This window comes from Leguminivora glycinivorella, chromosome 2 (genome assembly GCF_023078275.1).
Source record: "Leguminivora glycinivorella isolate SPB_JAAS2020 chromosome 2, LegGlyc_1.1, whole genome shotgun sequence".
NCBI classification, from domain to species: Eukaryota; Metazoa; Arthropoda; class Insecta; order Lepidoptera; family Tortricidae; genus Leguminivora; species Leguminivora glycinivorella.
In genome coordinates, this window is record NC_062972.1 from 2318261 (window position 1) to 2342701 (window position 24441).

The window sequence follows — 24441 nt, forward strand, 5'->3', positions numbered from 1 at the left end:
CCTTTCGCCGTGTCGGTATAGCAAATTGATTTGTTGCAATGTAAAAAGCGAATTTTATTGTTTCATATTAATGTTATGTTAGTTTTCACTAATGTTAGAATATTATATTAAGTTTAAATATGTTAATTTGTAACATAACTTATAACGAGGTTTTTTATGCATGCAAATAAATGGTTACAATATCATACAGTTGTCTTTTATTCATTTAACAAATTGAATTGCTCTTGAAACTTAGTGCAGGTACTGCAGGTAAACGGGACATTGCTAAAATGATAAACTCCTTTTAAAAAGAATGACAATGCTAAAACCTAGTAATCGTCGCTGGTTTGTCATATAGCGGGCTTTTAGATTAATAATGCATACAAATTATTTCGATGTTAGTAGTCATTGCATAGCTTAAAAACGGTTACAGCATTTTTTTAGAGCATATACGATAGTATAAAATTGTTTAGTGTCTTTGCGGTTATTAAGCTATGTTTTTAGATTATTATGCAATGCTCAGTTACGATTACTATAAACACGTAAATTTACTTTGCCGTTATTAAGCCATGTTTTATGTATTATTCAATCCTAAAAAATGGCTAAAGTATACTTAACCGTGTTTTAACAGTAAAATCATACATATTTTAGGAATTATTTGCATAACTTAAACACAAAATGGCGAATTTCTAATAAATTAAACAATAAGAGGCGTTATTCCTAAAGACGAGCGTTTTTTGCAAAATAGAACCTTTTTCATTCAAAATTATAAAGAAACTATAAACGATTATTAAAAAAATGATAATGTTCCTAAAAGTACATATCTTAAGCTAGAAAGTCAATTGGTACTACTTTAAAATATGTCTTTTTATACTTCCGAAAAATCAGTTTTTTCGGAAGACGTTTTCAAATTTCGTAGTGGAATAGCTCGTTTAGAATCGTGATTGTGCTGTTAAAAATGTTATTTGGGGTAATAAATGATCACAATCCTATTTGTTATATCCTGTACGAGTTAGCTAATACTTTGACATTTTAAGATTTACTTGAAATGGTGGATAAATAACCTTCCGTATCCTCCCCATTTTTTCGATAAAAAGAGGTTTACATTATGTATTTTTCCTGCGATTCCTGCATTTTTCGTAACTCTTAAATAATATTATCCTAAACTAGAACTTCTTATTGACCTATAAGAAAAAAATCATACATATAAGACATACCTTTCTGTCGATAGATATGTTTTTAAAACACCTAAAATTCGAATAAAAGACACTGTGCTAACGCGAGCCCGCTCAGTCTGCGCCGAGCGCTCGAAGACAACGGACCTGCGTTTGATCGTCCGGCGCACCTAGCTTTCGTAAGCAGCTCGATAGTTCCGAGAAGTGCCGTAAACTGCGACTAAACAAATCTTGATCCTTTTTACACCTTATGCAATTTTAGCATTCGACATGCTTTTCATATGATTTTGGATTTTAAGTTATACGTGAAGTTTGTTGAGAGTTTGAATTATTATTATATTTTGGGACCAGGATGAGGTTCTGGTTCTCATGATGATGGAGTCAGGCAGGAGATGTTCAACAGAACTGCTATTCTACTTATCATAACTCCACCATGTTTGGGCTCATTAGATTTGGGCTGATGAGCACCATCGATCTAGATGAGGTCCAAGGTCTCATGATGGAGTCAGGAGGTGGTCAACAGAACTGCTATTCTCCTCATCATAACCCCATCATGTTTGGGCTCATTAGATTTGGGCTGACGAGCACCATCGAACTAGATGAGGTCCAAGGTCTCATGACGGGGTCAGGAGGTGGCCAACAGAACTGCTATTCTCCTCATCATAACCCCATCATGTTCGGGCTCATTAGATTTGGGCTGACGAGCACCATCGAACTAGATGAGGTCCAAGGTCTCATGATGGAGTCAGGAGGTGGTCAACAGAACTGCTATTCTCCTCATCATAACCCCATCATGTTTGGGCTCATTAGATTTGGGCTGACGAGCACCATCGAACTAGATGAGGTCCAGGGTCTCATGATGGAGTCAGGAGGTGGTCAACAGAACTGCTATTCTCCTCATCATAACCCCATCATGTTTGGGCTCATTAGATTTGGGCTGACGAGCACCATCGAACTAGATGAGGTCCAAGGTCTCATGACGGGGTCAGGAGGTGGCCAACAGAACTGCTATTCTCCTCATCATAACCCCATCATGTTCGGGCTCATTAGATTTGGGCTGACGAGCACCATCGAACTAGATGAGGTCCAAGGTCTCATGATGGAGTCAGGAGGTGGTCAACAGAACTGCTATTCTCCTTATCATAACCCCATCATGTTTGGGCTCATTAGATTTGGGCTGACGAGCACCATCGAACTAGATGAGGTCCAGGGTCTCATGATGGAGTCAGGAGGTGGCCAACAGAACTGCTATTCTCCTCATCATAACCCCATCATGTTCGGGCTCATTAGATTTGGGCTGACGAGCACCATCGAACTAGACGAGGTCCAAGTTCTCATGATGGAGTCAGGAGGTGGTCAACAGAACTGCTATTCTCCTCATCATAACCCCATCATGTTTGGGCTCATTATAAATATGTGGAAGGTCGTTAATAATAATAAATGTTTTATTAGGGTACCCCTACATGTAAAGAGGGGACAGATATTTTTTTTTTATCTACTACTTTTTTTTTATCTGTATTCATATACATTCAATAATTTTTTTTTTAATCGGTCCAGTAACAACGGAGATATTGAGGAACAAAGATAAAAAAATTTAAAAAATAAATAAACATACAGACGAATTGAGAACCTCGCCTCAAATCTCTCAGATTTGAGGCGACGGTTAAAAAGTGACACATCATGAGCAGTTCCAATGCACCAAATGTCACTGTTCTGGACGTAAGTGCATGCTGTTCTTATAAAAATATGAAAGTCACTATAACTGTGATAATTTCCAAAAATATTAATATTATCAAAAAACGATCTTAGTAAACCCTTAGACTTATTATTATTACTTCACCGGCCAAAGAAGCCATTCAGAGAAGCCATTGAGATTCACAAATATAAAAATTTCAATCGTGAGGATGGCTTCAAACTATCTAATGTATGGAATCCAGTGATTTGTTTGTGTAAAAAACCGGTGAAGTCAGAATTGAACAAACGTAGTGACACTGTGAGTGTAGTGTGTTTGGACAGACCATCGAGTGTGAACGCGACCAGTGGTAACGCTGAAAGTGAACGCAGCCGACGCGCGCGAAGGAGGGTAGATCGCGCGCTGTCTATACAACTTTAACATCCACCCGCCTTCGTCAGTTTTCCGTGATCATGATGCATGCAACTGCGTCGAAATATCGGGAGCTCGACAAAAATCAAAAAGGTAATCACGGTCTATATCCCGGTCAATATAAGTCTAATGAAAATAACCGTGAATCATTCAAAACTCTTAGTAAACCCTTATTCATTTTTAAATACCTATCCAAAAATATATCACACGTTGGGGATGGAATGAAAAAAAAAATCAGCCCCCACTTTACATGTAGGGGGGGGGGTACCCTAATAAATAGAATAGAAATATTTTTATTCATGGCAAAATAATACATAAAAGACACACACAAATACAGATCAACAACAGAGAATTATTTACACACATAACATCACAAAAGGTAAGTAAGTACACATAGTTGCCATGAATATGGTCCCGACTCAGCATGGTGTTAGCCTGGGTGGCCAACGCTGATCTTCCGTCAGGGCCATAACGAATGATACCACGGAAAGTATACACATTACAAAGGAAAATAAAATTTAGAATACGTTAACAAAATGCAACAGTATAAATAAATAAACATTTTTAAAACATTAAAATCTATAATAAAATCGGAAAAACGGAACGTTGACAAAATTTTTTTAGTCGTGAACGCAACCAAATCTGACGTCAGCGATTAGCGCCATCTATACAATATAGCGGGAATTACATTTGACGCTTTTAGCTGATGGAGCAGTAATTAATAACAAGACATGGCCGCAGTTCACGTTTTCCGAACCTTAAAACGAAGAATATTACATACAAACAACAGTCAAATCTACGTGAATAACTACAATAAGTATAAGAGGGCGTTTGCGGAAGGGATAAAAAGCGATGGTAAGTAGCAGCGTTTTAAATGCAGCTCGTCTCGAGTTTGAGGCATTCCTCATTCCTAAAACATTTTTTTCCATTTTTTATTTTTGCACTTTGTTGACGTGATTGATATACATATTGTTACTAAATTTCAGCTTTCTAGTGCTTACGGCTACTGAGATTATCCGCGGACGGACGTACGGACGGACGGACGGATGGACAGACAGACATGGCGAAACTATAAGAGTTCCTAGTTGACTACGGAACCCTAAAAAACAGAAATCACTATTAAACTATTCTCTAATTTCAAGTTCCTAACTAAAATTTTCCTAATAAAACAAAACAAATTGATCCCGCTACAAACTTTCACCCCCTTTTTCCCTCTACTAGGGGTGTAAATTTTCATAATCGATTCTTATCTCTTCGAAATTTTGTTAATGCAATCTATACAAATTTCGACTTTCTAGCTTTCGTAGTTTCGGCTCAGCGGTGTTGGTTGTTGAATCAATCAATTAGGAAACCTGAATTTATATATGTACATGTAGACTAATACTATACTTTTACTACATTCATATACCTTATTTACTACTACCATACCATGAATATGAAATTAAATAAAGAGTCCCCATATAAAATTGAAAATTATGTTATTAGCAATTTAATTCAAAACTATCAAGATTATTCGTGTCTGCGTTGAAACGCGCGTTGAGTTGCCGGTGCTCGCGTACCGAGCGCCAACGCCATCTATCGATGGCCGTTTCGTGAAATTGATGAGCGCTCTAAGGAATAAGGGGTCTTAAATAATGTTAGCGTGAATTTAGTTTTAATTTAAGAATAAAAGAAATCTGGACTAAATCGACACATTTCCTAGAGATATGGGTTTTTATGTTTTTTGCCCATATCTCAAAACTATCATTTGTGGGTTAGATGGGTTTTAGTGATAGGACGGCAGACTGCGCTTCGTTTCGTGAGCGTTTCGTGAGCGATTGTGCCATTCGGCTAGCCACCCTGGGCGATCGAGCTTCGCTCGGTTCTATTTTAATATATCACGTCTTTAGATTAAAAAAACTCTTATAAATACAAAAACAAAAAAAAAGACAAAAAACAAAAACTTAATTTCTGGCCGGGATTCGAAACCCTGACACCTACGATCTATCTGCGTACTAATAGACCGACCTCGTACGACTGAGCTAAGCGAAATCGATGCGCGCGCGGCGAAATTAACGACCATATTTTACGTTTACTAACGCGAAAGAAAAACTCATGAAAACTCGAAAATTCGCGTTTTCCGGGATCTAAGGCTACGCTAGATCGATTTTTCACCCCCGAAAACCCCCACATAACAAATTTCAGCGAAATCGTTAGAGCGGTTTCCGAGATCGTCGGTATATATAAATAAATAAATAAATAAATATACAAGAATTGCTCGTTTAAAAGTATAAGATTAAAATCGATAAACGTTGTTCTTGTGTTCCACAGCGTAAAGTTTTCGGAAATGAACACGCAATGAATCGAAGCAATGAATGAACTATTGACTGTTTTTTTTTTCAATACTACGTCGGTGGCAAACAAGCATACGGTCCGCCTGATGGAAAGCGGTCACCGCAACCTATGGAAGCAACTCAAGGAGTGTCACATGCGCGTTGCAACCCATTAGAATCTTGTACACTCTTGCTGTGTTAAGTACACAGCAAAAAGGAGTGTACAAGTTCCAAGGAGGGTTCGGGTTGCAGACAACTCAAATAGACGGAACAAATTAGTTCCGTAGGTCCCATCACCAGCACACCACCCCTCGTTGAGCTCTGGCAGCCTTCCTCATCGGCAGGAACATAAAACTAGTGCTATTTCGCTGCGGTCTTCTGCAAGGCGGAGGTACTTCCCCAGCTGGGCTCTGCTCTATCTAGAGATGATATCCGCTGTATTTAAAAACATTTTAAGTGGGTTACTCAAGTGTTAAGTCGATATAGCGTTGGACATGTTAATGTAATGTTTGACTTAACACGTGAGTAACCCGCTTAAAATATTTTTAAATATGTTTCAGTCTCACGGGAGTTTTATAGTTGATATGCATGCTGTGCCCTACCACACAAAGTGGAATATCATTCGCTATGCCCTTCCTACAAATTTGTGTAGTCTTCGGAGTTTTATTAGTAAATATGTTATGGATTAATTAAAAAACCGTAATAATCAGGCGGACTAGCATAATCTTTTTAGATCATTTGCGGGATTTTCTATCGGCCTAGTAGATAATTCCAGGCTACTTTCGCTTAATACTTTCAACCCATTAGTCTAGCGGTAGACAAACTGTTTATGGTTAGTACCACTTAGTGGACGTTATTTAAAACTAGATTTTCTTGCGGTTCAGTAATCTCATACACGTATATAGGTAATCCACTAACATTATAAATGGGAAAGTGTGTGTGTCTGTTTGTTTGTCCGTCTTTCACGGCAAATCGGAGCGACGAACTGACGTGATTTTTTAAGTGGAAATGGTTGAAGGGATGGCAAGTGACATAGGCTACATTTTGTCTCTTTCTAACGCGAGCAAAGCCGCGGGCAAAAGCTAGTACGATATACAGTAAATCATGTTTGAAAATAATTAGATGTTGTGAGTTGTTGTACCATTTACGGCTTGTCAGAGATATATTGGATGAAATTTCCCATCGGAAAAGAGGTCAAATACAAATAAGAGCATTGGCCTTTAAAAAATGCACCCAGAATAAATATTGCGGATCTATCAAAGAACACGCACACACACTTACCCAAATTGACTTTAACTTCAGTGTTTTCAGTCATCATATCCTAGTGGTCTGGCGCTGCATTTTCAATTAGTGTTCTGAACAGTGTTCGTAGCCCAATGCACAAACGCTTCACGAAACGCTCACGATTCGTGAGCTATTCAAAATCTGAATCTATTCATCTGTTCTATCTGTTCTAAGCGAGCATTCGTTTGTTCGTGCGCAGATGAAAACACTTGACTTTCATAACTTTATCGTCGCATAAACGAACGAATGCTCGCTCAGAACTTTTCAGAACACTAAGTGAAAACGCAGCTTTAGATTTTTATCGCTTGTACATACATACATACATATAATCACGCCTGTATCCCATAAAGGGGTAGGCAGAGCACATGAACTACTAAGTTTCAGTGCCACTCTTGGCAAAAAGGGGTTAAAAGAAGTCCAAATTTTATCGCTTGTGGAATTCTTAAATATGTTATCTTCTTTTGTTTCTAGGTGGCGTAGCCAGCGCGTTTTTCTGGGGCATCGTGGGCGATGTATTCGGCCGAAGGAACACATTGACAATGACACTTCTACTAGATGGCGTGCTGACGCTGGCTCAAAGTACGGTGGCCGACTACCGATGGTTGCTGGTCGCTAGGTCCATCAACGGATTCTTAATAGGTTAGTTCTATATGGCAGTTATATTTTTATCTTTGTTTGTTTCTCAAGGATAAAGTGAGGATGAGGACTATGGCAATCATACTGCTGTAATTCGATTTCGGAATTTCTGGAGCCTCGTATTAGGAGTCGTATTTTGACTGACGAAACAATTGACTATGGCTCCGCTACTAGATTGACGCTAGATCAGAGTACTGTGGCTGACTGTGACTACATATTTAGTTAGTATTACGAGTACCTACATAGTACTGGTAGTTGCTGGCCGTCAGGTCCATCAATGGATTTTTAATTGGCTAATACTCTATATGAAATCTATGTCCTTGTTGTTCTGAGTTCCTCTAGGGAGTACCTTCATTCTCAGCATTTCAGTCAAAATACGTATATGGCTGACGAAACACTATGGCGGATTAGCAATTGATGGTTGCGTTGCCGCCGACATGAACGTGTAGTTTTATTCAAAATTTGAAAATATAAAGTAAAGAAGACTTCAAGGTGCAGCACTAACCATTTTAACCAATTTCTGACTTTAGATTAGATTAGATTAGATTTCTTTATTTCATGATAAAAATTACACTATAAATTTGCTACATGTCAAAATTATGTTTATCTTCTCATCATGATCGTCAAAAATTACATTATAAATTCCAAATAAAAATAATTCTGTCTCCCAAATGAGGATCGTCATTTACAAAGAAAGAAAATACACATGCCAAGCTAAATAAAATTAATAAATTAAGTTACAATATCATGAAATTATCACGAAGCAAGAAAATATTAAATAACAGAGAAATATAGGTATAATTATATCAGAATTTATAGAGATAAATAAATATGATTGTAATATTTTACCTATTTTTGCAGGTGGTCCATCAACGCTGACATTCACGTACATGTCTGACTTAGTTGGAGAGAGGAGACGGCAGTTCTACCTGACAATAGTCGGGATGAGCTTCGTTGGAGCCTGGCTCATATTACCAGGTAACTTTCTATTCCTTCATTTTTATATTTTTATTCAATAGTCGAGTACCTACATCTACCTATTTATGGATCAGTAAACTGGAGTACTGTTCTTGATTGACTAATACTTGCCTTAACAAAACTTCACTTGTTCGCTAATTTAAAGTTGAAGAAAATAATCATAAAATAAATCAATGCTAAGTTGAACTCTAGTTACTACAGTACAGTACCTATTTTAAAACGTGTATTTTTAAAGAAAGTATTTAAAGTACTTAGTACATACTTCTTACCCTTATTTTTTCCATACTTCTTACCTTTGTAACTATTTTAGAGTGATTGTTTAATAATCTACAATTTGCGCAATATAATTATCAAATCATCTACGAACGAAGTATTCGTACGTGATTGTTCTATTTTCTAGCCTAGCTAGTTTCGTCCAATATTAGGTACTGCGGCAGCAGAAATAGACGTAGTTTTGTCAAATTGGCATAATCACTCGAATCAGACGTGACGGCCAGAACATCTGGAATTGTGTAATTACAGTCAATCCATTTAACGTCAATCTTTGAGTTTAAATGCAGTTTTATAGTCTTTGTTACTGAGATAAACTTTAGATTAATTGAACAACATACATACATACAATCATGACTGTATCCCATAGAGGGGTTGACAGAGCGCATGAACCTACTCAAGTTTCAGTGCCACAAATGGTAAATAATGGGTTGAAATAAAACGCAATTGTGACATTGTGCATTTCAGTGACTGGTTGCCAGCCTTTCCGCTACCAATTTAAGCCATAATACCTATTCCACATTAGACTTCTATAGTCACTACGGGGTAGTGGGGAAAATTTCTGCTAGGCAACACTAAAGCAAAAAGAAACCTACCTTTACATTAGGTACTTTACTAGTAATCAATTTTAGGCAATCCGGTGGGAATCGGCTTGTATGGACCAGCCGCTGCTCCTACAGGGTCAATTGAACAAAGTTTATGAACTAAGTACTCCACAAACCTATTAGGCTTCCCACGTGATCCAGATTCAATTCAAAATATTAGTCATTTATCTCAGAATATTAATAAATAAAATAAAAAATAATAAAATAAATATTAGGGACACCTTACACAGATCAACTTAGCCCCAAACTAAGCAAAGCTTGTACTATGGGTGCTAAGCGACGATATACATACTTAAATAGATAAATACATACTTATATACATAGAAAACATCCATGACTCAGGAACAAATATCTGTGCTCATCACACAAATAAATGCCCTTACCGGGATTCGAACCCAGGACCGCGGCTCAGCAGGCAGGGTCACTACCGATTGAGCCAGACCGGTTGTCAATAATTTGTACGTTTTATTTTGGATATTTATGCAGTCAGGTTTGTTCATTTTGGTACGTGTACCAATTGAAACAGCAGTTCTTTAAAAGTTTGTACATAGCCACATTAGCCACGTCAGCAAATTTTAATTGATCCTATTTTGTTATCAACATTTAGTGATTTAAGTTGACTTTCGTAAGATATATACAGGATAATTGTTATAATTAAGAAAATATAGATACTAGAGAACCTTAGTGACCAAAAAAAACTTACTTTTTTTTCTCAATTCATGAAATAAATTTGGATAGCAAAAAAGGAATAAAAAAAAACGAATTTAACTTTTTCCTTAATTTTTGTACAAACTTTTCGAAAACTGCTGAAAAATTGTTTTGTCCATGGTGTTAGATCTGTGGGCCGATTTTTGAGTCTCACGCGTTCGAATTCAGCAAGTCACCGTTTTCAACCGGTATTTTAGTGACAAAATCCCGTATGCGAGATTCAAAAATCGCCCTCAATAATGAAACCGACGACCTGCCTACTTTCGAATATCAATCTATTTCAAAACACAAAGAATTGCATTCATATCATATTTACTTTGCAAATGCATGGCCAGCGGCGACACATGACAATATGTCATTATGTCAAGTTTGACAATTTGGAGATCAAGGTCATTTTGTATGTGGCCACAGATCACTTACATATTAGACGGAACATGCATGGCGTTCAATAATTAACTTTTCTAAATGCATTGATCTCAGCGACACATGTGTCACATGTCAAGCCTGACAATTTGGACATCAGGGACCTTTTTATGTTACCACAGAGCATTTAGCTACATAAGTATTATGTGTTGAATGCTTACTTCGCTGAATGAGCTGCTCGCATCATCAATACAACATGTGATATTAAATTCCTCATTGCTTAGTTACCAAGCCTTCTCGAGGTCACCATGCCTAAGTCTTTGTTAATCCTAGTTAAGGCTCTATAATTATATCATATTTAATTTTATAAATAAAATATTTAAAAAATGTCATAGTTATGACGATCTGCATAGTAACGAAGTAAAGCTCATTGTACAGGATATTAATGTTAAGCTGTTACGATATTCTTTTTTTTTATAAGCCGACACTGGGAAATGTTTTTTTCTCAAATTAAGAAATAAAAACTTCATTCGTTAAACAAAATGTAGTATATTGTTCAGTCACTCCACATACAGTCGTATGTGAAGTCTAACAGAAGTAGTCTATACTAAGCGGACAAGTGTTTGTATAGCGGTAGATCATTGATTACTTTTCATCTGCGTTTGCAAAACCTGATTATATGCAAATGATATGCATGCCATTATTTTTTTCAACTGTCGCCATTTTGCTTTAAGGTTGAATATATATAAAATGTAATATGATTTAAAAGGTAATGAACCTTATAGCAGAATGGATTTACCCAAGTTTGAAGTTAAGAGGATACGGTAGCGGAAATGCTAAAATGGAAAGGAGCCCCCCTTTCAACTTGAGAATTTTAGTTAAATGTACAAGTGTTATTAACTAGATTTATCAAAAAAAATTGTCCATTAAGAATAACTCAGTCAAAAGATATTTCAAAAAAATCTTTAAAATCGAGGTTCCGCTCTCGACTCTTTCCTCCTTTAAAACTTAATCAATCGGAACGAAATTTGAGAATCTGAATAACAATAAAATAATCTATGTCGGACCGTTTAGTTTTTTTGGTTAATTGTCACCAATATTGAGTATCACACCTTTTTTTGCGCCACAATAAAAAAGCCGTTTTTGGAAATTTTTGATTGGCTCTAGAGTCATTAAAAAGCAGAATTTCAAAAAAATGAAAACGGTCCGACACAGATAAAAATAATAACAATCTGTGTTGAAAAAATCATTGCTCTATCTTCAAAAACCAGGGAGGAAATAGTCGAGAGCGTTTGTATCGAGAATTGACCCCTACCGTATCGTCTTAAGCGACACTGTTGAACTATTTTCATTCCAGCGGGTTTTTTTATACTACGTCGGTAGCAAACAAGCATACGGTCCGCCTGAAGAAAGGGGTCACCGTAACCTATGAACGCCTGCAACTCAAGGTTCTGATAATTAAACTGTATTATTATGTTTCTATTTAAAGTCATTGATACCTTATGAAGTGGACAATAGTACATTACGGTACAAGTGCGTGAAATGAGTGAGATAAATCAAAACACACACGAAGAGAGTGTTTTCAATCGACACGAGTTACGAATGTTGAAAAATATTTCAAAGGCACCAAAGGGTTGATACATAAAAACATAATCGGTCTGAAAACCCCTCAACATCATCATCCTCCTTGCGTTATCCCGGCATTTTGCCACGGCTCATGGGAGCCGGGGTCCGCTTTGACAACTATTGGGATTAGTTGATTTTGTCGTAGGCACTAGTTTTTACGAAAGCGACTGCCATCTGACCTTCCAACCCGAAGGGTAAACTAAACCTTATTGAAATTAGTCCGGTTTCCTCACGATGTTTTCCTTCACCGAAAAGCGACCGGCAAATATCAAATGACATTTCGCACATTAATTCCGAAAAACTCATTGGTGCGAGCCGGGGTTCGAACCCGCGACCTCCGGAACGAAAGTCGCACGTACTTACCGCTAGGCTACCAGAGCTTTTTTCCCTGATCTTAAAACCCCTGTTGCAAAGAATATAATGTCTATGGAAAATAACCCAATTATTGGAAATAGATCGGAAATTACGATTTATGTTACCTTAGCCCCAACAATGAAGTTATTCTTCATTGTGGCATGTGAATCCTATTTAGGTTTTTGTGCGGCGTTGATACACATACATTACATTATGGCGGTGCGATTTGATGATGATCGACCCCATGTGGTTGCGGAGGATGACCCATTTTGTAGATTAAAAATAGTTAATGCATTTTACATACCTACGTATATAAACTCATGTCTGTATTTCCAAAAGGAATATGGATAGTGCCACTGTTAGCAATGAAGGGGTTAATAAATAAATACATATTGGGGACGCCTTACACAGATCAACTTAGCCCCAAACTAAGGAAAGCTTGTACTATGGGTGCTAAGCGACGATATACATACTTAAATAGATAAATACATACTTATATACATAGAAAACATCGATGACTCAGGAACAATTATCTGTGGTTATCACACAAATAAATGCCCTTACCGGGATTCCAATCCAGGACCGCGGCTTAGCAGGCAGATAACGAAAATGAAATTGTGTTATTGCCGTGATATATTGTCAGCCCACTCCACATTTGAACCCACATTCCACTTCACTCTACTTCTAAGAAAACCTCGGAAAGAATGTGGTCAAATTCTTAACTCGTTACCACAAGGGCAATTTATGCATTGTAAGTAAGGAAAAATCACTAATTCGTTAACATCAGAAGGGGTAGTCCCAAGTGAAATTAGATTGGGTTTGTTACCTCTTTCTGTTTTTAGTCGTTAATATCTTTACCTATCTGGCTATATGTAATGATCATTGCTAGGAAGGTATTATTTAACGTGTTTTTATGTCATGTGTGTTGCCTGTGTGGTGACGGGTTAAGAATTTCACCACCCCCTTTCTTCTCGTGGGTGTCGTAGAAGGCAACTATGGGATATGGGTTAAATTGTGGCGTAGGCGAGAGGCTGGCAACCTGTCACTGCAATGTCACAGTTTCGTTTTCTTTCAACCCCTTATTTGCCAAGAGTGGCACTGAAGCTTTAGTAGTTTCATGTGTTCTGCCTACCCCTTTATGGGGTACAGGCGTGATTGTATGTATGTATGTATGTCATAATATCAGCAAACAACGAGACAACGCCTAGCAAACAAGGCCCGGGGAATACCGAACTACTATTCTACGACTAGGACCCGCTAAATATTATCGAAGCGTGCAGCAGGGTTGGAAAGCGTACGTCCACCCTATGCAGCGTCTACTCAGGGTGGCTAGCCGAATGGCACAATCGCTCACGAAACGCTCACGAAACGAAGCGCTAGTAGATATCTATCTCTATCGCGCTTGCGTATTGGCGCGACAGAGCCAGCGGCGTATCGCTTTCGTTTGGCGTCGGAGAAATGCCATTCGGCTACGGGGCCAGGTCAGTACACTTGTATGAGCTTCAATACGCCGCACGCCCCGCCCCGCTGTACGCTCAATATGAGCGACATGCCACGAGTCCTTGTATAGATTAGGTACTCATATGAAAGATAATTTCGACAGCAACTATGACCAGGGTGCGTAGCCGAATGGCACAAACGCTCACGGAACGCTCACGAAACGAAACGCTAGTAGATATCTATCCCTATCGCTCTTGCGTATTGGCGCGACAGAGCCGGACTACGTTTCGTTTTCGTTTGGCGTCGGAGAAATGCCACTCGGCTACGGGGCCTGGGTGGCCGAGCGGAAACAGGCATCTTCCGCGATTGCAGAGTACGCTGGTTCGATTTCAGCCTCAGGCACTGTATTTTTTTTCGGTTTTAAATTTTAATGAGCGACATGAATGTGCACTCAGGCCTTGCACTAAAGCTATAATTTCTTCCACAGCTGTAGCGTGGCTCATTATCCCTTTCAAGATCGGCTACACCACCCTCCTGCCTATCTACTCCTGGCGACTTATGCTCCTCGTTTGCAGCCTACCAGGTTTCATCGCTGGTATTTGGACCTGGACCCTTCCAGAAAGCCCTAGGTTGCTCTCAGATACGAATAGGAGTGATGAGGCGCTGAAGATACTGGCCAGGATTCATAAGAAGAATAGAGGGAAGACGGAATTTAAGGTCAGTTAATGGACATACACGTTTCAGTAGATATACGGCTACACGATGCGATGGAGAAAGGTCTCCTCAAAAAATTTCTATATCAATGGTCTCCTGCGATTATGACCAGACATTTAGTCTATCTTGTTGACACTCTCCTAAGATCCAATATTTTCCGGTTGCTATTTTTTGCACTCTTGGTAAAATTTTTGGCAAAACTTGCATATTTGCAACGTGTCAGTTCTTTGGATGCCCTCCTACGCATTTTCATAATTCTTCCGATAAAGCTAGAGTATAAGGCGATTATAATAACTTTAATGTAACGTTAACTATATTTGACAGCAATTCATAGTTATTCATGTTAAATTTCAGGTGAAGAAGTTGATCCAAGACAACATTTTCCCCGTCAAGTCACTTGGTGAGGAGGAAAGCAGAACGAAGACACTCTTCATTGGAGTCTTAAAAGATCTCAAAATCTTCGTTTCCAAGAGCTATGCCGTCAAATCTAGCCTCATCCTGTTCGCGTTCTTCGCTAATATGGCTGCGTAAGTTACTCTTGTTCTTTCTACTAGGACTTAGGGTGACATATCTACGCTAAAATGCACTTGGTATGGGCCGCGCCGTCCTGAATCTGTTTTCCACGAGGTGCTTTTTAACACGCTTTTATTAGGTCGTCGTGTATGTAACTAACTATGTAATGGAATCTGCGGAGGCTAATTTAACCATCTTCCAAGGATCGTAGCGTAATGAAAATTGGCAGCTGTATGTAGTTCTGATGACAATACAATAATATGATACTGTTGAACTGATCTGATGATGGAGCCGGAAGATATGAACTGGAACTATATGATGGAACATCGTATCATAACTGTTTTTGGGTTTCTTAGAAAAGTCTTGTAATGAACTTTGACTACGATTAGGTTTCAAGGTCTGATGATGGAGCCGGAAGATATGAACTGGAACTACATGATGGAACATCGTATCATAGCTGTTTTTGGGTTTCTTAGAAAAGTCTTGTAATAAACTTTGACTACGATGAGGTTTCAAGGTCTGATGATGAAGCTGGAAGATATGACCTGGAACTACATGATGGAACATCGTACATTAGCTGTTTTTGGGTTTCTTAGAAAAGTATTGTAATGAACTTTGACTACGATTAGGTTTCAAGGTCTGATGATGGAGCCGGAAGATATGAACTGGAACTACATGATGGAACTTCGTATCATAGCTGTTTTCTGGTTTCTTAGAAAAGTCTTATAATGAACTTTGACCACGACTAGGTTTCAAGGTCTGATAATGAAGCCCGAAGATTGGCACTGGCATTCCATGATGGCATGGCATCGCAAAAAAAAGGATCAACAAAGTATGTAAAATAAGTTGGGTTAGGGTTTTCTTGTGACCCTTAAGAGCAAAACTAAAGGGGGTTCGGGGGGCGAAGACCCCCGCATAAAAGAAAGATCAACGTAGTATTTAAAATAAGTTGGATTAGGGTTTTCTTGTGACCCTTAAGAGTAAAGAAAGGGGGGCTCGGGGGGCGAAGCCCCCCGCTTAAAAAAATTATCAATGTAATATTTAAAATAAGTTGGGTTAGGCTTTTCTTGTGACCCTTAAGAGGAAAGAAAGGGGGCCTCGGGGGGCGAAGCCCCCGGCATAAAAGGAAGATCAATGTAATTTTTAAAATAAGTTGGGCTAGGGTTTTCTTGTGACCCTTAAGAGGAAAAGTAAGGGGGGATCGGGGGGCGAAGCCCCCCGCAAAAAAAAAATCAACGTAGTATTCAAAATAAGTTGGTTTAGGGTTTTCTTGTGATCCTCAAGAGTAAATAAACAAAAGAGGGGCTCGGGGGGCGAAGCCCCCCGCATAAAAGAAAGATCAACGTGGTATTTAAAATAAGTTGGGTTAGGGTTTTCTTGTGACCCTTAAGAGCAAAAGTAAGGGGGGCTCGGGGGGCGAAGCCCCCCGCATAAAAGAAAGATCAACATAATATTTAAAATAAGTTGGGTTAGGGTTTTCTTGCGACTCTTATGAGCAAAAGTAAGGGGGGCTCGGGGGCGAAGCCCCCGCAAAAAAAAGGATCAACGTAGTATGTAAAATAAGTTGGGTTAGGGTTTTCTTGTGACCCTCAACAGTAAATAAACAAAAGGGGGCTCGGGGGCGAAGCCCCCCGCATAAAAGAAAGATCAACGTAGTATTTAAAATAAGTTGGGTTAGGGTTTTCTTGTGACCCTTAAGTGCAAAAGTAGGGGGGCTCGGGGGCGAAGCCCCCGCATAAAAGAAAGATCAACGTAATATTTAAAATAAGTTGGGTTAGGGTTTTCTTGTGACTTTTAAGAGCAAAGAAAGGGGGGCTCGGGGGGCGAAGCCCCCCGCATAAAAGAAAGATCAACGTAATATTTAAAATAAGTTGGGTTAGGGTTTTCTTGTGACCTTTAAGAGCAAAGAAAGGGGGGCTCGGGGGGCGAAGCCCCCCGCATAAAAGAAAGATCAATGTAATATTTAATTTTAAAATAAGTTGGGTTAGGCTTTTCTTGTGACCCTTAAGAGGAAAGAAAGGGGGCCTCGGGGGGCGAAGCCCCCGGCATAAAAGGAAGATCAATGTAATTTTTAAAATAAGTTGGGCTAGGGTTTTCTTGTGACCCTTAAGAGGAAAAGTAAGGGGGGCTCGGGGGGCCAAGCCCCCCGCAAAAAAAAGGATCAACGTAGTATGTAAAATAAGTTGGGTTAGGGTTTTCTTGTGACCCTCAACAGTAAATAAACAAAAGGGGGGCTCGGGGGCGAAGCCCCCGCATAAAAGAAAGATCAACGTAGTATTTAAAATAAGTTGGGTTAGGGTTTTCTTGTGACCCTTAAGTGCAAAAGTAAGGGGGGCTCGGGGGGCGAAGCCCCCGCATAAAAGAAAGATCAACGTAATATTTAAAATAAGTTGGGTTAGGGTTTTCTTGTGACTTTTAAGAGCAAAGAAAGGGGGGCTCGGGGGGCGAAGCCCCCCGCATAAAAGAAAGATCAACGTAATATTTAAAATAAGTTGGGTTAGGGTTTTCTTGCGACCCTTATGAGCAAATAAAGGGGGGCTCGGGGGGCGAAGCCCCCCGCAAAAAAAAGGATCAACGAAGTATGTAAAATAAGTTGGGTTAGGGTTTTCTTGTGACCCTGAAGAACAAAACTAAGGGGGGATCGGGGGGCAAAGCCTCCCGCAAAAAAAAAATCAACGTAGTATTCAAAATAAGTTGGTTTAGGGTTTTCTTGTGACCCTGTAGAACAAAACTAAGGGGGGATCGGGGGGCGAAGCCCCCCGCAAAAAAAAAATCAACGTAGTATTCAAAATAAGTTGGTTTAAGGTTTTCTTGTGACCCTCAAGAGTAAATAAACAAAAGGGGGCTCGGGGGCGAAGCCCCCGCATAAAAGAAAGATCAACGTAGTATTTAAAATAAGTTGGGTTAGGGTTTTCTTGTGACCCTTAAGAGCAAAAGTAAGGGGGCTCGGGGGGCGAAGCCCCCCGCATAAAAGAAAGATCAACGTAATATTTAAAATAAGTTGGGTTAGGGTTTTCTTGCGACCCTTATGAGCAAATAAAGAGGGGCTCGGGGGGCGAAGCCCCCCGCAAAAAAAGGATCAACGTAGTATGTAAAATAAGTTGGGTTAGGGTTCTCTTGTGACCTTGTAGAACAAAACTAAGGGGGGTTCGGGGGGCGAAGCACCCCGCAAAAAAAAATATCAACGTAGTATTCAAAATAAGTTGGTTTAGGGTTTTCTTGTGACCCTCAAGAGTAAATAAAGAAAAGGGGGGCTCGGGGGGCGAAGCCCCCGCATAAAAGAAAGATCAACGTAGTATTTAAAATAAGTTTGGTTAGGGTTTTCTTGTGACCCTTAAGAGCAAAAGTAAGGGGGGCTCGGGGGGCGAAGCCCCCCGCATAAAAGAAAGATCAACGTAGTATTTAAAATAAGTTGGGTTAGGATTTTCTTGTGACCTTTAAGAGCAAAGAAAGGGGGGCTCGGGCGGCGAAGCCCCCCGCATAAAAGAAAGATCAATGTAATATTTAAAATAAGTTGGGTTAGGGCCTGTGACCCTTAAGAGCAAAAGTAAGGGGGCTCGGGGGGTGAAGCCCCCCGCATAAAAAAAAGTCAACGTAATATTTAAAATAAGTTGGGTTAGGGTTTTCTTGTGACCCTTAAGCGCAAAAGTAAGGGGGGCTCGGGGGCGAAGCCCCCCGCATAAAAGAAAGATCAACGTAATATTTAAAATAAGTTGGGTTAGGGTTTTCTTGTGACCTTTAAGAGCAAAGAAAGGGGGGCTCGGGCGGCGAAGACCCCCGCATAAAAGAAAGATCAATGTAATATTTAAAATAAGTTGGGTTAGGGCTTGTGACCCTTAAGATCAAAAGTAAGGGGGGCTCGGGGGCGAAGCCCCCGCATCAAAAAAAAAGATCAACGTAATATTTAAAATAAATTAGGTTAGGGTTTTCTTGTGACCCTTAAGTGCAAAAGTAAGGGGGGGGCTCGGGGGCGAAGCCCCCGCATAAAAGAAAGATCAACGTAATATTTAAAATAAGTTGGGTTAGGGTTTTCTTGTGACCCTTAAGAGTAAAGAAAGGGGGGCTCGGAGGGCGAAGCCCCCCGCAAAAAAAAGGATCATCGTAGTATGTAAAATAAGTTGGGTTAGGGTTTTCTTGTGACCCTCAAGAACAAAACTAAGGGGGGTTCGGGGGGCGAAGCCCCCCGCAAAAAAAAATATCAACGTAGTATTCAAAATAAGTTGGTTTAGGGTTTTTTTGTGACCCTCAAGAGTATATAAACAAAAGGGGGCTCGGGGGCGAAGCCCCCGCATAAAAGTAAGATCAACGTAGTATTTAAAATAAGTTGGGTTAGGGTTTTCTTGTGACCCTTAAGAGCAAAAGTACTTAGCGGGCTCAGTGGGGCAAAGCCCCCAGCATAAAAGAAGAATCAACGTAATATTTAAAATAAGTTGGGTTAGGGTTTTCTTGTGACCCTTAAGAGCAAAGAAAGGGGGCTCGGGGGGTGAAGTCCCCCGCTTAAAAGAAAGAACAATGTAATATTTAAAATAAGTTGGGTTAGGGCTTTCTTGTGACCCTTAAGAGCAAAAGTAAGGGGGGCAAAAGTAAGGGCTTTATCAACGAAAAATTTCACGCCACGCCACTGCTAAGCACATCGCGAAGGTCTACAGATCCCAAAGCCACTATCAGTCTTTTAGTTGCTTAGCAAACTGTCGCGTCCACGTTCCATATCCAGGTTCAACCCCACGCAAATATACCAGAGAGCGACTGAGAAAATTCAACCTTTTTGTCTTTTTCCTACTCTGTAACATGAAATCCTTAAGTTCTGTATTGCATTAATCTTCAAATTAGCGCAGCACTATGAATTTTTTTTTAAATTAATGACTTTATTGCGATAAACTTGGTACCTATACATCAGGTGGTATTAATTCTTATTAAGTAGCAATACGTGTTAAGCCACAAATGGCTTGCGAAATTCGCCTACTTGAAATAATATTTTTGTTTAAATTTTAAATATATTTCATTATTAACGACTAAAAAGTATAAAATAAATTTATAGTTTAAAAAACTCTAGAAAAACACGCTTTTATAAATGCACGTAAAAGCCAAAAATAAATTATGGATCGTTCAAGTTGTCTCTATTGCTGGGATGAAGAGTAAAACTATGTGCTTTTAATTATAATATTTGATTGTAAAAGCGTGGGGCGCTGTAACAGGAAAAACTTTTTGTATAACTTGCTGAGAAATCAAATTAAGCTATATTACGAGAAGCAGTTTACACAGATTGGCGCGCTAACTGGACTTGCAGCACGACTGCAGCGCCCCACGCTTTTACAATCAAATATTATAATTAAAAGCACATAGTTTACTCTTCATCCCAGCAATAGAGACAACTTGAACGATCCATAATTTATTTTTGGCTTTTACGTGCATTTATAAAAGCGTGTTTTTCTAGAGTTTTTTAAACTATAAATTTATTATATAAAAAAAGTCCCTCTGCCTGATCATTCTTTATTGAAGAAAAACTATTTGGTAGCTAAGATTTTTGGGAAAGGGACAGGTTCTCAAATCAAGGCTAAACAGGCAATTTCCGGGCGAGCGACCTTCATCGAAGGCCACGTTTTCGCCTCGGCTAGTCTGTAGTGTTGAGGTCCACATCCAGGTCCTATAGTTAACCTAACATTTTTCTTGTGTTTTTCCAGCGGTTTCGGCCTAAACCTTTGGATCCCAGCGTTACTCCTTCGCATGCAAGGCCAAGAATGTACAGCAGTGCCTCAGACCGCTAAGCTCTTCAATGCAACCAACAGCAGTTGGAGCGAGAAGAACACAAGTGTTGTGGATGTTGTTCAATGCAGCGGCGAAATCGGTGATGATGTAAGTTGTTTTTTTTTACTTTGAAAGTAACTGCCGCCTAAAAGATTTTGTGGCAGTATAGTAGAATCTGCAACGTAGCAATATTACTTTATAGTTATAGTAAGGGGTAGTGTTTTGTGAAATAAGGACCATAAACAAGTGACTAATCGCTTACGATCCAGACAAACTATATGAAACGATCTGCAATAATACCCACAGAAGAGCGATAGACAGTTACGTATCGTGTCACTTATCCACGAGTTCAGTTCCTTTTTGTAAGAAAGTAACGTCAATGCTCTTGAACTCTGCTAATGCTTTTACGGATGACACAAAGGAGATCATCTTCTTCTACGAACTTCTTAAACGGCTTTCAATCCTACCAAACCAACTTAAAATCTTTCAGATCTTCACATCCGGCCTAATAGTAGGCGCCATCTGCGTCCTAGGCAACGCGTTCTGCGCGCTCCTCTCACGCAGCGGCGCGCGCGGTGTGCGCTACTCCGCGGCCGCATGCGCGCTAGCGTGCGCGCTTGCGTGCGGCGTGCTCGCTGCGTGTGCGTGCGCTTGCGCGAGTAGCTCCCGAATAGCGGTGGCGGCCGCAGCCGCGCTGAATGCCGCGTCGCTGAATGGGAATGTGCTGCTGATTAGGCTACTGTTGCATGCCTTGCCGCCTAAACTTAGGTAAGTTCATAACTGTAAGTCTCAGTTCAGCTAAACACTGTATTTACGTGCGTGCCTGCCACTGTGTCTATTTGTGACATGTGACAATGTCTACAGTTAACATAAGACAATAGAATCAAGACGATAGAATCCACATGCGATGACATCAACAGTGGATTTTGAAATAACAGTAAATGTGAGTCGAATAAGGTCCCTGATCAACACCAACAATCAACGAGCAGCAGTAACTTGATCTTGACAAAACATATTATGACACTGTTTGACCAATCCCTGTAACGGCATTTGACATATTCACGACCAAGAAGCACCCAGTCGTGTTCAATTTGTTTGGAAATGGGATTCTTAGTTTTGAACGTGTTAAGCAGTGCAGCACCCAAAGCAGTAAGAATTGTAATAACCAATAGTTTTGCTTATATTTACAGTGGACTCGGAGTTTGCTGGGGAGCGTGGTGGGGCCGCGCTGGTGGTGTGGCCTCAAACCTGGCCGTTGGAGTCCTACTGACTTCTCATGTCCCGCGCCTTTCATCTCCGTTGCTGCTCTGCTAGCTAGTAAGTATTTAGTTTAGGATTTTACGCAAACTTCCTCCTCCATCATTTAGATGGCTGGCAGTCCTCAACTGTGCGTTTCTCCAGAAACTTCCTGCCCCGCACAGCTAAACTGTGGAATGAATTGTCGCCTGCGGTATTTCCGGACCGATACGACCTTTAAACCTTCAAGAAAAGAGCGTACGCCCATCTTAAAGGCTGGCAACACACCTCCAACACTTCTGGTGTTTCGGATGTCAATGGGCGGCAGGCGACCTGTCTGCTCGTGTGCCTTCTATCCCATAAAAAAAACATGAAGTTAATCGAACATTATAACATCGGCCTCCCTCAGAGATTTGGCCCAACGCGTTTTACAAATTCTCTAGATTCCCGCCATATTTTTGACCGCTGTAATACTTGACACAACTGACGAGCTCCGTGGCAGTTATGAAAGGAGATTCTTAACTGAAAAAAAAAACATTTTAAACTTGTTTAATCTTTGTGACCACGGCTTAATATTTTTAACCCTCCACGACGACGCGGTGTTATAAGTTTGACGTGTCTGTCTGTCTGTATGTTTGTCTGTCTGTATGTGTGTCTGTCTATGGCATCGTAGCTCCCGAACGGATGAACCGATTTAGATTTAGTTTTTTTGTTTGAAAGCTGAGTTAGTCGGGAGTGTTCTTAGCTATGTTTCATGAAAATCGGTCTACTATTTCGAGGTTTTTTCAAAATTTTATTTTCGTAGTTAGGTTAGGTTATGGCCTTATGGGCATTGTTAGCATGCACTTCATAAACAGTTTTGAAAGTGCTCTTTTCTAAAGAAAGCACTTAGTCTCTGCTCTGCAGGTATATATTGTTTGAGAAAATATTTGCTAACCATATTTTTTTTCTCTTTTTCCAGTATCAATCCTAGCCATAATGCTTATAAAAATGGACGAACAGAAAGAAGAAACAACGGAACCAGAGGCAGTAGAAAAGAGCACAGGATTGGACAGATACATCTCGACGCACATGTAAAGGAAAAACGTACCTATTTATTTGTTTGGATTTAAAGTTGATTTTCAAAGTGCCTTATTAAGATTAAGTTTTTGAGGAAGTTCATATTATGTAGAATGAGAAAGGAGGCTAAGGGCCGGTTGCATCAAACCGTCTGTCACCGTTAAAGCGTTCGTTAAATTTTATTGTATGGGAAGTTCCATAGACGTCCGCTGCGTGACGATGATGTGTCTGTCAAATGTAGTTGATGAAACTGGCCCTTAAAGATAAAATGAAATTGTCTTTTGGCTTTGCTTGTAGTGTGTATGAAAACGAGGAGGCACACTGACATTTTATCCCGTCAGCACGGGAAGCATGGTCGCGCGATAGACGATAAAATATCAGGCCGTCCCTATCGCACTTACAAATAGTGCGATAGGGACGGCCTGCTATATATGCAGGTGGCGCCTGTGAAAGTGCATAAAAATGTCACTGTCATGCATATGTGAGACAGAGAAAAAAACATCTTCTTCTCGCTCTCACGTCTGAAATTATTTATCTGTGCAATGGACTTAATAAGGTGGCACCACCTGTCTTAACCTTTGAGTGCATTTTGTGCGTGCCTCCTCATTGTTAAGGTGCTTGAATGAAAAGAGTCATAGACAAACATTTTTATAGAATGTAACACAAGTAATGCCTTATACTTGGAACGATTATTTTTAAACGTGAATGACTCATATATTTTCATACAAAAATTACAATTGTAGCACCTGTGACCCGTTTCTCGAAAGGTACAAGCATTGAGGTATAATGTACTAGAGAGGACACGGCGAACAAAAAGTTTGCGCCACAAACATAAGTCCAGTGGACTTATGTTGCCTCAGTCAGTCTCTGCGCGTGGTGGGAGGAGGTTGTCTCTGATTGCACACAAATAAAATGAAAAAATGCCTTCCTGTGCTATAAGATACTGTTGAAGCCATACGAGAAAATCTAATAAAAGTGACGGTGTCACATTTCATCGGTTACTAGACAAGCTATTTTGATCTAACTTAATTTAAGTAATTATTATAATGAAGGGACGGGCTCCTTAAACGCGATGCTATGGCCGCCATTTTGACAACTGGAATCATAGATGAATCGCGCAGACATGACATGTAGTTAATAAGGTATAATAATTGTGATCATATTCTGTTTTCAATATATATAAGCCTTGTTTTACAAGTAAGTGTGTTTCCATGACAACCCATACGATTTGACAGTTTGCGCACTTGTAATACAAGGCTTGTACCTTTCGAGAAACGGGCCACTGGTCTGTGACACTTGACACTGACAATTTCTGTGCCTATTTCTGGGTTGATAAACTG

At 39.7% G+C, this 24441-nt stretch overlaps 1 protein-coding gene across 1 annotated transcript in view; it reads left to right on the forward strand.

Annotated features, from left to right (window-relative positions):
- The window catches only part of LOC125242154 (synaptic vesicle glycoprotein 2B-like), a 29844-nt gene extending 6386 nt beyond the window's left edge, over positions 1–23458 (forward strand). Inside the window, exons 2-9 of the mRNA XM_048150868.1 lie at positions 7326–7493; positions 8352–8468; positions 14322–14551; positions 14903–15075; positions 20743–20914; positions 21297–21574; positions 21997–22123; positions 23004–23458. Of these exons, the coding sequence (XP_048006825.1) occupies positions 7326–7493; positions 8352–8468; positions 14322–14551; positions 14903–15075; positions 20743–20914; positions 21297–21574; positions 21997–22120 (1262 nt within the window). The 3' untranslated portion in view covers positions 22121–22123; positions 23004–23458. The remainder of the gene's footprint in view (positions 1–7325; positions 7494–8351; positions 8469–14321; positions 14552–14902; positions 15076–20742; positions 20915–21296; positions 21575–21996; positions 22124–23003) is intronic.
- The last annotated feature ends 983 nt before the right edge of the window (positions 23459–24441 follow it).